This window comes from Mus caroli, chromosome 1, assembly GCF_900094665.2.
Source record: "Mus caroli chromosome 1, CAROLI_EIJ_v1.1, whole genome shotgun sequence".
Taxonomy (NCBI): Eukaryota; Metazoa; Chordata; class Mammalia; order Rodentia; family Muridae; genus Mus; species Mus caroli.
Genome location: NC_034570.1, coordinates 176,561,376 through 176,577,801, shown reverse-complemented (window position 1 = coordinate 176,577,801; position 16,426 = coordinate 176,561,376). Strand labels below are relative to the sequence as shown.

Sequence of the window (16,426 nt, the reverse complement as noted above, 5' to 3'; positions counted from 1 at the left end):
GAGAAGGACCCGTCTCTCTCCATCTTTCCATGAAGGGAGCCCTGTGACCACCCATGGCACACACTGGGATCTGCTCTACATTGAGGCCCAACCCTGCCCCCTGGGTTGGAGCAGGAAGTTTGTGTTTTCAGGCCAAATCAAGGGCTACAAGTGTTCCATGGCTACAGGGCCCCTGGCTGGAGTTTGCTGTCAGAGTGAAGGATGTAGCATAGTGCTGAACGCTTATTATAGGAAAGCTGTAAGGTGCATGTGTGTCTGTGTGTCTTCATCTCACTCGGGAACGTAAATGTCATATTAAATTGTGTGGCTAGTGGTTTTGTCATTTTAATCTAAATAACTGAACAAGCTTTCTCGGTAGTGATCCAGGAATGCTAAGTAATGGGACATTGCTTAACAGAGGCTAATGCAGCACACAGCTAGCTAGGGGGAATTGTACTGCCTGCAAAGCTTGCCTCTTCATTGTCTTCTGCTAGTGTTTGGGTCAGACCCCGCCTTTGCAGTTTCTGAAGCCTGTGTGGATAAGGAAAGGGTGTACACAGCTGCCTGTGATGAACAGGTTGTCCTGGAGAACTGACTTTTCTAGCCCTTCAGTTAACTTCAAGAAGTTGAGCCCAGTTTTCAAAGCCTACACAAGGAAGAGAATGTTCACAGATTTCTTCTTTCAGGAGGGATTTTATTCCATCATAGAATCGAGTTGCCCCTGGACCACAGTGCCACTTGTAAGAGAGATCATGACATAATTTTGTCATGTGAACATGTCATATAGGTTTTAGAGTCTCTGTGCCTTGGTTGTAAAATACTGAAACAGACCGGTATGTGCGAAGGGGACTCTGAGGAGCACGTCTGTCTAATTCTTGAGTCAGACTTGTGAGATGCCAGGGTAGTCTTGGAAATCTCCATCATCTAGCTTCAGCTTTGCAAACAGGTGTGCACCGCCATAGCCAGCCACTGAGTGTGCTGGAGACGGGTGTAGTAAATAGCCTAGGGTTTTGCCTACCTCTGTGTATGCACCGTGGCCATTCACTACCTGTGGAGGACAGAAGAGGGCGTCAGTTGCCCGATAGAGAATCGGTGAGCCTCCATGTGGGTGCTAGGAATGGAATCTGAGCTCTGGAAGAACAGCCAGTGCTCTTAGCTGTTGAGCCACCCTTCCAGCCCCACGGCTGTTGTTTTTAAACATTTGTTTATTTTTGTTTGTATGTGTATTTCTCTCTTAAATATGTGGGCATGAATGTATTGTTCTTGAAGGCTAAAGGAGTCAGATCTCAGGGCCAGAGTTACAGGTAGCTGTGAGACGTGTGTGTGTGTGTGTGCCAGAGGTAAATAGAGATATCTTCCTCAGTTGCTTTTCAGCCTGTCTGTCTGTCTGTCTGGACAGAGCTTCACACTAAACCCAGAGATTGCAGATGTGGCTGGCCTGCCTAGCTGGATTGCAGTTGAACATCGGTATGCCTTACTTTTACATGGTTGTGGGCATTGAATTCAAGTGCTCTTCCTGGCATGCTAAACACTTTACCAACTGAACTACCTTCCAGGGTAAAGAAGTTAATTTTATTTATCTAGAAACAATTATGGAGACTAATAGCCACCAGTGTGATGGTGCGTCTTTCCCCTTTTCTGGGTGACAGTTTGAAGTACAGTCTCTTGTTGGTCACTGTTTGACAGCCTGAAGCAATGTCATTCAGAGCGAAAGAATAGGTCATGTCTTTATAGCATGGACTGGAGTCCTGCCTCATCTTTAGGATATTAGTATTGATTCTTTCTTGCATGAAAGCTATTTAACAGATTTCAAATATACTTTCAAAACCCCTTGGATACAAGGAAGCCAAGGCTTAGTCATTCAGAGTTACTGAAAAGCAGACCGACGAGTGGGGCTGGAATGTTAGCTCAGTGGTTAAGAGTGCACCGGTTGCTCTTCCAGAGGGCTTGGTTCAGTTCCCAGCACCCACGTGGCAGCTCACATCTGTCTGATTCCAATCACAGGGGTTCTGACGCTCTTACACATGCAGGCAAAACACCAGTGCACTTAAAATCAAAGTAAAGCATTAAAAATTTACTCCTTTAAAAAATAGATTTGTTTAAAAATAAAAAAAAAAACATGAGTGAAGAAAGGGGTGTTAGATTTTCAGGGCTGTAAAGGCTTTTTGATAAATGTCTTGTGTACAGAAGAATACCTAGTGGCCACCAACCAAACTAAGCCTGCTTCCTGCAGGGCTCTGCAGGCCACGTGAATATAAAACCATTTATAGATGCTTAGCAAAGGCAAAGTAAAATGTTATAGCTGTGTAGCTTGAGGCTGTGGTGCGAATGGGAACAGCAGACATGGAGAAATGGAGAGGACTGAGAAGATGCAGCAGACAAGGAGAAGGATGGATTCAGTAGCTGGGATTCCAGGTGCACCACACCCCACCACACCCCACAAGGCCACATTGCTGTTTCTTAGGAAACATGCTGTCAGGTAACTGGTAATAGATCTTTAAAAAAAAAAAAAACAATTTATACTTACTTTATGTCTGTGGGCATCTTGCCTGCATGTATGTCTGTATACCACATGCCCTCAGAGGCTAGAAGGTGTTGGGCCCCTGTTGGTTGTGATCCATCGTGTGGTTAGTGGCAGCCAAACCCAGGTCCTCTACAAGAGCTGCAGGCACCCTGAATGGCTGAGCTGTTGCTCCGGCCCCCAGGTTTTCACTTGGGCGGAAGCTTTAGCTCCTGAGATGGATCGCTGCATGCATCTAGTAGAATTTGAAGGTTACTTCACACACTCTGCCAGCATTGACTGGACACCCAGTGTAGGTGCTGCGCCAGCGTTACTTTTGTTGACAGCATAATAAGGGGTCGTTTAAAACTGATGGTGAAGTTGAATCTCCTTTTCCTTACTAAGGTCAGATGTCCACAGTAAATCCTAACGTGCTCACATGGAGGATCGGAGTTCGGTTTGCCAGATGTCACGTGAAGGCCGGGTGTGGTGGCAGACCTTGGTAATCCCTGTTTTGGGAGGTGGAGACAGGAGAAAGGCTGGCCAGGTAACACAGCTTAACCAGTGATCGTTAAGACCTAGCCAGAGGCCCTGTCTGAAAACATCGTTCCTGAGGGAAGAAGGCTTGAAGTGGACGCATCCGTATGTGCATCATCCCCAACAACTTATAAGCAAAGCTTCTGTAGTGGAATTTGGGTTTTACGTTACAGGGCTTCAGAGTAAGAAGCCCGCGCAAAGCTGCGGTATGATTTCTCCGTGCTGTGCATCAGCTTTGTTTTCTTCCAGTGGAGAGAGGCTTTCCCTGCCCATCCGTTGCGATGGAGGTGACGGTCCTCACCTACACCTCCCCTTGGGTGTGGGGGATGCAGAGGCTCTGCGCCCTACACATGTGATGAGCACAGGACTGTATGAGGTGAGCTGGGAGAAAGGACTGATTCTGGAAACAGGACAGAGCTATTCCACACCTACAAATGGCTTCCCCAAAGCAAACAGGAGTCTGCAGTTTGAGGGCTGTAGCAGAGCTGGGCTGAGCGATCATTTGGGGGAGGGTCTTTCTAGAGCTCTGTTAGACATACCCATCGAGGGGACCTGTGAGCTGATTTAGGAAGGGGAGGATGCTGGCAGTGAGCCACGAGGCCCCTTGAATGGACACTGGTATCTGAACAGGGCAGGTTCTGATGAGGCCAGTCAGAATTCCATACATAGAGAATAGGTTCTAGGTGTTCTTAACTAACCTGTAAGCCAGTAGTGTATTCTAGCTCAGGGGGGGCCTCGGAATTTTCCTGTAGTCTACTGAGCATTGTTTGGGTAGTCAGCACTGATATGGCTCTTGATGTAGGTGCGGGGTGAACCTCTTGTGTGTTGTTACACGAGGTACCGTCTCTCACCTAGTCTCCACAGCAGGAGCACACATCGAAAGTTCTTTGGTTTCCACTGAGGGCAAGCAGACAGGCAGACTGAGCGAGCATGATACCTTCTGCCTCTCCTATGCCAGTGCCCTCCCATCTGCACCCTGCACTCTGGTGGACACTGACACAGGGAGATGGCTGTTGGCCATTTTAGCACGGGTAGAAATAAGAGAAATACATTTTGAATTTTACTTTTCATTAAAAGTTTTTCAAAGCTACGTGGAGCTACCCAGCATGTCTTGACTCTGAAGATGATAAAGTTTCCCCGCACATCTATTTAGTGTGATTAAAACAGTGGTGGATTTTGGAATTCTATTCGGTGCTAGTTTTACTGAAAAATTTCCTCACATGCCCCTTGGTCCTCAGCCGGCCGTGCTGTTTGGCGAGGCTTAGGAGGTGCAGCCTTGCTGGGGGAGTGTGGCACTCGGGCTTCATTCTGCTTAGTGCTTGCAACCCAAGAAGGGGCTCCCAGCTTCCTGTCATTCTGCGCTTCTCTTTCCCCCTTGCCTGTGCCATGCCTGCTGCTTGCTACCATGACATGCTCTGCTGCTGTGGAATCCTTTCCCTCTGGAACAAAGAGCCCAAATAAACTCTGAGCGTTTCCTTGGCCTTGGCCTTGGCCTTGGCCTTGGTGGTTTATCTCAGCAACAGAACACTCAGTAACTTGCAAGTCTGTCCCATACTTTATCCCATGTAGCGTATCCCGTATATGCAAGGACTATTTTAATAGTGATTGAGCTGTCCAGTTTGGGGGATATATTTTGGAATTGTGTGTGTGAGAGTGTGTGTGTGTGTGTGTGAGACACTTATAATTAAAGGATAAATGATAGCTCTTGTTCTTAAGTATTAGGTCACTGTTAATAACAAATAGTTTTTGGGTTTTAGCGTAAGTTTTTCAGATGAACACATTGTACCTAAGTTTCGTCACCATGCACTGCAGGACTAGGTTCCCGGTGCAACACAGGGCATCTCCTGAGCTCTGACTGACATTGGGTACCATTTAAGTCACGAGCTCCCCTGTTGCAGAGTCCCATCTCAGGCAGGGTCACTCCTTAGGAGCGCCCCAGGAAGTGCTTCCAGCTTCCCAGGGTTCCATCCTGTCCCAGTGCACCCTAGCAAACACAGAGCCAGAGAAAATGCTACAGAGTTGAGGGAGACAGAAAACAACACCGTGGGTGTTATTAGCCCAGCCGGTTTCAATGATGAGGTGTTAACCACATTTTGTATAAATAACAGTTTCTCTAACCCTGGAATCATCATGCTGCATTTTTAATGCAATCAGTTCATAAACATCAAAGTGGGAACACCAAATTTGTATGGGGTCAGGACTAACTGAGGCTCATAGTAGAGAGACAGCTGAGAGCTGAGTCCCCTGTGTGCGTGGGTGGCCTTGCAGCTGTTGATCAGGCTACTAGACAGTTGCCTCTCTGCCTTTGTGGGCCCAGACCAGTCTCAGGCAGAAATGCACACCCCACCATGGAATGGACATAAACAGTGAGCTGACATCAGCTCTGAAAACGGCGGGTCGGGAGCCAGACACAGCAGTTATCCCCAAATACTGGGTCGTAGAAGCATAACATCTGCACAATAATATTTGTCTTTGTACAATAGCACTGGGTTCTCTTGAGCTTGTAACCAACTTAAAGGCTTAGATCCAAGAGGGTCACTGTGTTGTTATCCCCCACAAGGGCAGCAGGGCGAGGAGCAGCCGGCTGCACAGGACACCGTGACCCTAACGTGCTTGACAGGAAGCAACAGCAGCTACCCAGCAGTCTACTGATCTTCCTTGGATGTCCCTTACAGTTCAAGAAACCACTCACAGGAATGCTGTGTTTTGGCATTGTTTTTAATAGATCAAAAACCACATACGAATTCATTGATTTTTTTTTTTTTTGGAGAGTGTTAATGTTCCCTGAAAATTCCATATTTTCCCATTTCAAATGATCAATGAAGACAAAGAAAAACATACCCATGATGCCAGTGTGGTCATGGGTGGTGTAGGTGAGAATTTAAATGTATTCAAAATTAATAGAGAAAGACATTCTTTGTAAGACTGACTTTCCAGAGTCTGAGAAGACAAGCCCCTTATTGAAAAACCTATTATTTGATGGAATGCCACAGTCTTTTGCTCCTTAGGAAATGAAGGGAAGAGATTTTGTCTCAGCAGGTTGACTAGTTACCCCAGGGGAACATGGCCAACAGAAGCCCAACTCTTTCCTGTCTTTTCACCTGCATCCCTGTGCCCCTTAAGGAGTGAAAGCTGATTTTTAAATGGGCACCTGTTTTCTTGGTTTATTGTAGTCCTCTTCCATGTGAGGATACCTTCTGCAATTTCAATTACTCATAGAAACCATGTTTTAAAAACACAGCGTGGAAAATGTCAGTAGTTCACCTGCTTTAAGCTGTGTGCTGTAGTGAGCAGCATGAGAGAATGCATGACTCTGCCTGGGAAGGGATCCTCCTCCTGCCACTGGATCCACACAGTACTGCCAGCCCACGGGTAGCCAAGCTGGTCATTGTATTGCAGTGCTTATATTCAAGTAACCCTAACAGGGACCACAAAGGACAATAACGGGTGCCAGCAGTTTGTGCCATAGGGAAGCTGTAAAAAGGCTTCCTTTACCTGAAAAGGTGAACTTATTGTCTTAGGAAAATTACCGAGGTTGCAGATATGTAGTATGGTGGATTACTTTTAGAGAGAGTACATCTATTACAGTATATTTTAGTAATTATTCTAATTATATACTGGAGTTAATTGTACATAGTAGCCATAGGTATGTATATATAGGAATAAAGAATATAAACAGGGCTTGCTACTTTCCAGTTCTAAGACAGCCCCTTCAGGCATCTTTAAATGTCCCCTGTGGATAAGGAATGCCCACCATGTTAACTGGTACTGATGACTGAGAGCAAATTAGATTCTAGAAATTGAACTCTTAGGGGAAAGATGATCAAGCATGTTTAAGTTAGTGGCCCTAAGCGTGACATGAGCGTGGGGCCAGTGTAAGACGAACTCAGGCACCAAGCAACAAGAGATGCCTGCCTATCTTCCCGCCAGTGGCGGCTTCCAGTTCTCTCACCGCCAGGGTGTGTTTGGATAGCTGAGGCCAGTTTATTGCATAGTGTGTTGCTGGAGAAGCCATTACAAGGTCTTGCCTGAGCATGTCTGATAATTAAAGGGCTATATATTTTGATTATCTGGGTGCTGTGTAGCACCCACAGACTTGGTGTGGCTCCCTTTAGTACTGAGATGCAGTGGATTGCCATGGACTGCTGATTTTTGCTTAACATAGTGGCTGGTGTTTTTGTTATGCTTTATAAAGATTGTATTTAGCTTAGAATGTTAACATCTAGGACATAACAGGTGACAAACCTAATTAAGGATGTCCCATTGTCCCTGATTAAGGACTTTGTGTTTGTTTTAAGGCAGGGATATTATTTAGCTCAGGCCTCATTGTGAGGATGGCCCTAAACTTAATATCCCCCCCCCCGCCCCCGGTTATCTCCTCAGTGCTAGGAGGGAGACCTGTGTACTGGCACAGCCTTTGATCCTCTGTAGGCATCAGACCCAGGCCTTTCCAGGTACTAAGCAAGCCCTACCACCTGAGCCACATCCCCAGCTCCTGACCCAAGCATGTTTCCTAAAATGTCATACTTTAAAAACGATCATTTTTATTTTATGGGCAGTAATAAAAATATTCTTGAGATAAAAATGTTAATCATGCTAGGTTTTTAATATGATTTCATATCAGTTGATGCAGTAACTGAGGAAAATATTCTAGTTTGAGAGCATGTGAAGTTTCTGGAGATTGTGAAATACCACGTATGTCCTCCAGGTGGCAGAGTTTCTGCTCTCATTGAATCCTCTTACACGAAATTTCTCTCCCCCAGAAATTGAGTAGTTGCTTTCTTCACGAGTGTAACTGGCATTGATTAAATTGTTACAGCTGGTCAGATAGCCAAACTGACCCTAGAACAGTTTGTTCACTAATGATCCCACTCAATGTAAAATCCTAAGACAGAGAGGCTTCTCCAAGGAGCAAATAAAACCAGTCATGTGTAAGATGGTTTCCGAGTTGCTGGGGCTCGGGTCACCATGACACATGGTTGGTTGCTGATTTCTTTCTCTGGTTGATGGATCACTTGCCACTTGTTAGGAACTCTAATGATGCCTTTGTTTTTAAAAACACGTACAGACCAGATTCAAAAACCACAAATAGGAATATTGATCACACCTTTTGAGACACAACTCCCTCCGTTACTTGATGTTAACTTTTCAGGAGTCCCTGGCTTGTGGAAGCATCAGGCTGTGTTAGACAGGAAAGAAAATTCTATTTTAAAATTGTGTTCATTATTGAGTATGTGGAGGGCAGACAGCAACTTATGGGAGTGCTGTGTTGTGTGGGTCCTGGGGAATTGAACTCTGGGTGGCTAGATTTGGTGGCACGTGTGTGTTACCTGTTAAGTCATCGCACCAGCCCTACCACAGTATGACAGGGAGACACTTGTTTCTCATGTCTAAGGATATCTATTGTTTGTTTGTTTTCTAAAAATGCATGAAATGCCTGTTAACTCCCAATTTTTCTTATATTATTAGTGTGTGGGGGGGTGTTCGTCCATAGTGTGTGTGTGTGTGTGTGTGTGTGTGAAGGTCAGGGGACAACTTGGACAATGTTATAGAGTTGTGCGAGTTCCAGGGATGGCACTCAGGTCACTAGCTTCTAGAGCAAGCAGCTTTATCCACGGAACCATCTTTTGCTGGCCTCCTCATCTTTCTCATGGTTGTTACCTGTTTTCTTCCCACGTGGGAGATTGGCTGGCCTGTGACCCACAGCTTCTTGCAGACTTCACTGCTGTGTTGGTGTAGTTTTATATGAATTACTGAAATCGCGGAGTAAGTGTTTTCAAAGGGGAGCTGTGAAATGATGTGGAGATAAACAAGGCTGGGGGCGTACGCGCATGATGTCTCATGGCCTCTTTTTCCCACAAGCGAGAAAACCAGAGCCATTCCTATGGATGAAGACTCGAGAGCAGCTCCATCCTAACAGGGCAGCCGGTGGTACCCTGCCTCCTTGCTCGTGGTGCGTTTCTGAGCTGCATTCTCTTCCCACGCTGCCTGAGTTTGTGTGGTGAATGAATGATGTGGCTAATTTCATTAATAAGAACTTTGATTAAATCTGTGAGTTCTCTAACGTTCTTCTCTGAGAGTTGGAGTCATCACCAGAGAGTTGTGGTCAGGACTCTCAAGCTTTACGCATCAAAGCCATCTATCTGGCTGTACTTTCAGAAATAGTTATTAACATATACTTTTGCTTCTTAAAATACTTATTTACCAGTTTTTCCATCAGTCATACAAACCACAGAGAGGCTTTTTTCTTTCTTTCTTTTTTTTTTTTAAATGCAATTACTGTTGCCCTATGTTTCCTGCTTTATTTTCATGTTTTTAAATTGCAGAGTGAGGTAGTAGAAAGGCAGAGTTGCTTGAAATACAGGTTGATGCCTTTGCTAGTAGAATTGTTCACAGTCTGAAGCCCCCTGAGGGGAAAGGTGACAGTTATCTACAGCGTATGCATCTTAAGAATGCTTCCATTTGGGCTCTCTGGAGATGGCGCAGTCAGTAAAGCCCTTGTCTCACAAGCAGGAAGACCTAAGTTTGAACCCAAAACCCACAGAAAAAAACAGAAAGAGTCCGGGCCTCACGTCTCAGTATTAGCATCGTGTGCGCAATGCCCTTGTTAAGTGCTGTCTTAGTTGATGGATTTCACCAGGGTCAAGAAATTAGAGGCATTGCTAAATGTTAGAAAAACCTCTAGAGGGGCGGCAACCCTGGTCACTGGGCAGGCAGCTACACTCTTGACGGAACTGTCTCCAGCAGGAATGGACAAGTGAGGGGTCCGGCCTGGGAGCATGGTCATCACACAGTGATTCGTTCTTTAAGGCTGCCTGAATGCTGGCCTTCCTTGTTCTTACCTTGTAACCCTTCTCCCTCTGACCAGCACAGGTCTCTTAAAGGCCCCTCATCATGGTCCCTGCCACTGCCCTATCACTTCATCCTGAGCTCAATGTACAGATGTCAAGTAAAATAGAATAGATTATTGTTCAGGGAGAGAGGTGCCTGTCCGCCTATGTGCATGTGCTTGTGCAAGGCCAGAGGTTTGTGTCAGATGACTCTATCTCTTCTCCCACCCTCCATCTTAGTTTTTAAGCCAGACTCTCACTGAGCCCTAAGCTCACTGATTCCGCTGGCTAGCAAGCCCCAGGGAGCCTCCTGTCTGTCTCCCCGGGACTGGAGTTACACTAGTACATTGCTGCTTCTAGCTTTTACGTAGGTGCTGGAGACCAAACTAAGGTCTTTATGCTCGCAAGGCAAGGACTTTACTGACTGAGCCATGTCTGTGGTTCTTTTTATTGTTGTCTAACTACTGAGAACTTGTTAGACCGTGGTTAAACTTGTTGTTTGAAATACATACAGATCATGAGAGAAAAAAAAATGATGTGGACCAAGCATTGTTACTGAGTTATAGACTCAGATGAAATGAGAGTCAGAGCAGTGAAGTGGCTCTGAGGGAAAAGGCATGGCGACCTGAGTTCCAGTCCCAGGAGCCGTATGGTATAGGAGGAGTGCTAATCTTTGACCTCCACAATTGTGCCATGGCACGCATACTCACACAAATAATTAACTGCCCAGATAGAAGTCACCAGGAAGAGGGGAAAGAATTATCCTTGCACTTACTGTCACAGTGATTGAAAAAAACATTTGCAGCTTCATATCCCCCCCCCAACTTCCTGTTTGTTTTTGTTTTTGTTTTGTTTTTTTGGTTGGTTTGGTTTGGTTTGGTTTTGAATGCTAGAAAGCATTGAGAACACTTTCCAAATTGTCCCAGATAAGTTCCTCTATGACAAGAGGAAGGAGACCTCAGACCAGACCGTAACCGTGACAAACAGGGGACAAACCCCAGGTCAGCTATGAGCAGCCTTGTTTTGTGGGTGCTCCACACTGCTGAGGTGAATAACAGACCCATTAATGAGTAGTCAGGGCTGCTGGTTGAGACAGCTGCTTCCTCCCCCTCAACCTCTCTGGCCTAGAAAGCAAACATTTCACTTTAGGGGGCTCAGAGACCTTAACGTCTAATGCCTAACTGAACTTTGATAGCAGGTTTGTATCGTATTTCATCAAAAGTGTGTTTCTTAGCTGTTTATTCTAGTTACTGAGGGGCAGAATGCCACAGCAGATTTGGGTGACTTCTTTCCTATGTGTTTCCTGGGTGATGAGTGGAGACCAGACACAGACGTGCCTGGCAGTGACCCCTAACTGCGATGGAGAGGGGATAACAGGACCTAGTTTAATGAGCAGACACTAGGGTCCGACTTTGTTATAAACATTTCCCATGCCTTGTATGATGACCCCCTCCCTATAGTCTTCTGCATATGACCCCGTTCTCACCGGTGATGAACAGTCTCTGAATAACTTCCTTAGGTTCATAAAGCCACAGTGCAGGACTTTGAACTCACAGCGTGGTCCAGTCCCCCTGACCACTGGGGTAGTAAAGACTGTGTATGTAATGTGCTCTCTACCTTATTGCCTGTAGCGCTCTGAGCACTTATGATCCTTAAATATGGTGGTTTTGTTTCCTGAATATGGAGATGGCAGAAGCCTTAGCGTTGCCGAAGACAGGATTCATTTATGACAACCAAGATCCGCTCTGGGGAACTGCTCTCCCGTGAGACAAGAGAGGTTCCTCTCCTGCTGAATTCAGTCACTGTGCTCAGTCACACCGAGAGATAGAAAAGATGTGTCTGTCAACTCCTGGGCTTTGGGGAGAAAACTAAAGGAGCCTTTTAGGAAGAGGTCTGGCCTCAGGCCTAAGGGGTAGAGAGCTCTAAGTTCTCAGCTACTATCATGCATAGGAGTGTGGGTACCGATCCTGAGAGGGGCGCCTGCCTGCGTGGATGGAGTGCCTACTTTCCCGCATGAAATACAGGGGGATTGCTACTGCTCTGCCCACTCAGCTATGTCAGCTCATCCTATGATGTACCTATGGCAGTCTCAGCACCCAGGAAAAGGCTCAGTGGCTGCCGAGAACACCCTACCTATGTGCTCAACAGATTTTCCTGGCAGCATCCCCACAAACCAGTGATGTTGGCTCTACCTCCTGCTCTGTGTCTTCTCTGTACAGCTGGATCAGAATGGGACTCACTGGGAGACTCCAGCTGATGGGACCATCAGCTCACAGACAGGAGTTCTTGATCAGTTCTGTTTCAGCTTAGAGAATCGTAGGTGGTGGTCAAACCCCTCTGCCTGGGGCTGACCTTGAAGGAAGAAGTCTGCCAATAATGGAGGTTTTTTTTTAAATACGGTTTTCAGAATCATTTAGGTGCGTGTTAGAACAATTCATTCATGACAGGGTGTTTCGCAGGGCCAGTGGAGTAGAGGAATTTTGTGTTCAAGGTGGGTGGGGAGGTGATAATTCATGAGAGAGTTTTCTGCAGGAATCTTAGAACATAGAACATGACTGTGTGTGTGTGTGGGGGGGGTCTTGATTCTGTAAGAGGGCAGTAGATTATTCTGCAACTCCCACACTTACTGAACCCCAGGATCCCTGTTTGTCAGATGTTCTGGGATTGATACTTCTTCCAAGTGCATGGTGGGAAAGAACCCAAGAGGTGGGCTTTCTCTGCAAAACCCAGGCCCACCCCTTCCTGTTTTCTGCAACAACAGACCTCACTTCCTATGGCCTCAGTCTCCCTGTCTGTGAAATACAAATAATAATGTTCATTGCTGAATATAATGTATGCCAGCTATATCATTACAGCTCCCTCTATTAATAATATAACCCCCCCACACACACACACACACACGTATGCATCCCTAAAGGTTTGATCCTTTTGAACTAGGAAATGATACTGAGGCCTTAACCTGGGGGAATTCTCAACAGTTTCCAGCTTAAACAACCTGTGTAGTCATTGTGGCCACAGATAACTTCCTTAGTCATCACTAAGATTGAAATGTTGACTTTGACTAAAGGGAAAGGGGAAAAAGACCAGTGGGAAGAAAGATTCTGTTATCCAACCAGTTTGAGCAAGTTGAAGTAGAAAATGTCAAGTTATGATACTGTGTGACAGGAGACAGCAAACATTTAAAACCCAGGTGTCTTAGATAGTGCTGCGACAGGCAGAAGATGGTGGGTCATCCCTGTCTAGGAAGGCTGAGGAGAAAGCCACATGAGCAGGGGCTCACATAAAGAAGGCAACAGTTCCTTTATTCAAAGCAGTGATACAGAGCATGCATTGGGTGAAAGGGGCACTTCTGTGTTCTGCTAGTTCACAGGCAAACAGGGCTGGATTGTAAACAGACTAATGAAAAACAACCTGTGGAATCCCGGAGAACTCAAGAGTTAGATCAGGAGTCTCAGATTGGAAGGCATGTCTTCAGGGCTGGGCTGGTATGGCCTTGAGTATTCTGGGGCTCCATAGAACACAGTGTGTGTGTGTGTGTGTGTGTGTGTGTGTGTGTGTGTGTGTGTGTACACGCCTGTACATGCATGTGCACGCACTCAACACAGGAGGGACTCAGGGAAGCTGCGAATGAGTGATCCCCACCGTGTAGAAACGGGATGCTCAGCTGCCTGCCCCTCCACACACAGACCCTTGGTGATCACAGACAGTGACTACTGCAAATTCCTCATGCTAGTCGCCCTCTCTTACTGGCTGTCCCCTTTTCCACACCCCCTCCAATGGTTCAGAGCTCGTGGTCTTAGTAACAGAGGACTTCTGACTGTAATCCTAGCGCGTCACTTTGTTGAAGGCAAACACGTGGTTTGGGGAGCACTTATAAAACTCTGCTCCGGGCAGGATCGTGATGTTATCTGCTGGCAGCAGAAGGTTTGCTCGGAGCGGAGCTGCTGAAACTGCCGGCAGGAGAGCGAGTGGGAGAGAAAGAGAGAGAAGGAGCTGAGAGCTGAGCTCTGGGGCAGGCGCCAGGGATGGAGAGAAGTATTAGGGTTTAAAGAGCCTTTCTGGAGCAACCCGGCTGCGGAGAGAAGGATCGGCAGAGATCTATTTTAGGGTCGCAAGTACCTACTTACCCTAAGCGAGAAAGTGCAACCTTGGTGGAAGCTAGGAGAAGCTAGGGAAGGGTGCGAGCTCCCGGGGCAGCCCGCAGCCAACGCGCCCAGGAGGCGGTGTTGTTCCACAGGGGGTTAAGGAGGTGGCCGATCGCTGTCGCCCTTGGCCGCCTGGAGCAAGAAAAGGAGGATCTGAAGGACCGAGCTGGAGGCTGGCCCTCTTTGCAGGCAGCAGCGGCGGCTGCAACGTGGAGCGACCCAGCCGGGTGTAGGCCACAGCGCGGCCGGCAGGAGCGGGATCCTCGCCGCCTGCTCCGGCCTCAGTGGATCTCCGGGGCGGACAGTATCCCACCGAGTCTCCGAGTAAGCCGCTCCGGGGCGCATCTGCCTCCCCGCGGCTCGCCAGGCTCGCCCTCGGCGCGCGCGCACGCACGCGCGCACACGCGCACACATCCACACGCACACTCATCCACACACGTGTGGAAGGCAGGGCCGAGCCGCTCGGTCTTTGAACATCTCAGTTAGAGCCCGGCGCAGCCCCGGCCGCCGCTCAGCGCTCCCCGCGGCCCTGCGTGCCTCCTGCCAGCCCCCGGACCTTCTCGTCTCGTCCCTTTTGGCCGGAGGATCGGAGTTCAGATCAGCCACTCCGCACCGAGCCTGACACACTGAACTCCATTTCTTCCTCTTAAGTTTATTTCTACTTCAGAGCCACTCACCCTCTCCCTTCCAGGAGAAAAAAACCCAAACCTTTCTTACTCCTTAAAGTGAGAGATCCCCCCCCACCCCGCCCCAGCATCGCATATTAATATCTCCACGTTGGGAACGCGTTGCATTTTCTTTTTTAAAGGAATCCCAGCCAGGGACGTTTTTCTATTGGGCATTAACTTTCGACTGCTTTGCAAAAGTTTCGTATTAAAAACAACTCTACCTGACCGCTCTGAGAATTACTAGTTTCTTTTATATATATATATTTTCTTACTTTAAATAACAACATCAACGTTTCTTCCTTTTAAAAACATGCACTACTGTGTGCTGAGCACCTTTTTGCTCCTGCATCTGGTCCCGGTGGCGCTCAGTCTGTCTACCTGCAGCACCCTCGACATGGATCAGTTTATGCGCAAGAGGATCGAGGCCATCCGCGGGCAGATCCTGAGCAAGCTGAAGCTCACCAGCCCCCCGGAAGACTATCCGGAGCCGGATGAGGTCCCCCCGGAGGTGATTTCCATCTACAACAGTACCAGGGACTTACTGCAGGAGAAGGCAAGCCGGAGGGCAGCCGCCTGCGAGCGCGAGCGGAGCGACGAGGAGTACTACGCCAAGGAGGTTTATAAAATCGACATGCCGTCCCACTTCCCCTCCGAAAGTAAGTACAGTTTCCGTGGTTTTTGACTTTTCCATCCCCGAGTCTAAGGTTGGCCCGGAGCTCCTCAGATCCACAGCAGCCTTAGGCGTTCGCCCTTTCCTCTCCCAGTCCCCAGGTCCCGATCGCTTCCTTTCCGTTCTGTCCTTCGTCCCTTCCACTGCCTTTCCAGTCGTGGAGAGAGATCCACAGGCTTGAAAACCTTCAACTTCTGTTTTACTTATTTATTTCTCCATAACTCCCTACCCACAAACGCCCCAGACCTTTTAAAAGATGTTTGCGTTTCTCCTCTCCCCTGGTCTACCAACTAGCGAATCAGCTCCCTTCTGTCAAAAGAAAAGCGCTTCCTGGGATGACTTTAGACTAAGAGACCAAGGTAGACTTTGTTTTCTTTGCCGGGTTGGCATGCAGTGGGGGTTGGGGTGTCCTCCAACTGGTACACAAAGAGTTAAAAAAAAGTGCTTCCAAACTAGCCTTCCCAAAGGCGCCCCCCTTCCCTGCTGACCTATCTGGGGACTCCCCAAGCCTTTGCTATTGTCTCTCACCCCTAAGAATGTCAGCATCACCAACACCAAACTGGATTGTGGGCGCACGGGGTGGGGGTGGGGGGGGTCACTCAAAACCCCTTAAAGCCTCCGGGGTCATTTATTGCTCTCTCTGGATGTTTTTACGCTCAGTCTTCTTGCAAAGCCGCATTGCCAAGTCCCCTTTTGACCTCACGTGGACAGTTAGAAAGAATAAATAAGGTTCTAACTGGGCTCAACTAGGTTTCACTTCCCGTTTTTTCTAGGTAGTCCTCGATAGCCTGGGAGCAGGTCGTTTTTTCTTAGGGGGATTCTCCATGATCTTTTTCAACCTTGAACTCTGTGTCCCGGCACTTTCACAAGCAGCAGGGTCTTCTGTGTGTTCTGAAATCGAAGATGGGAAAGACAGCTATTTAAAAAAAAATATTTCCCCCTGTTTCGCTGGGAGCAATAGCTTCAGAAACAGCTGGCATACAGTAGCAGCGATTTATTGTGGAGCCTTGTGGGGGAAGGGGAGAAGTACAGTTAGTGTAGATTTGTTTCAGAGTTCTTTAAAAGTGGGGAGGGGAGGGGAGGGAGAGAGAGAGAGA

The 16,426-nt window shown here is 47.4% G+C and overlaps 1 protein-coding gene across 2 annotated transcripts in view; it reads left to right on the top strand.

Annotated features, from left to right (window-relative positions):
• The first annotated feature begins 13,749 nt into the window (after positions 1-13,749).
• Tgfb2 (transforming growth factor beta 2) overlaps positions 13,750-16,426 on the top strand; it is an 83,306-nt gene continuing 80,629 nt past the window's right edge. For both annotated transcript variants that reach the window (XM_021160653.1, XM_021160661.1), the window contains exon 1: positions 13,750-15,315. In XM_021160653.1, the coding sequence (XP_021016312.1) occupies positions 14,970-15,315 (346 nt within the window). In that variant the 5' untranslated portion in view covers positions 13,750-14,969. The remainder of the gene's footprint in view (positions 15,316-16,426) is intronic.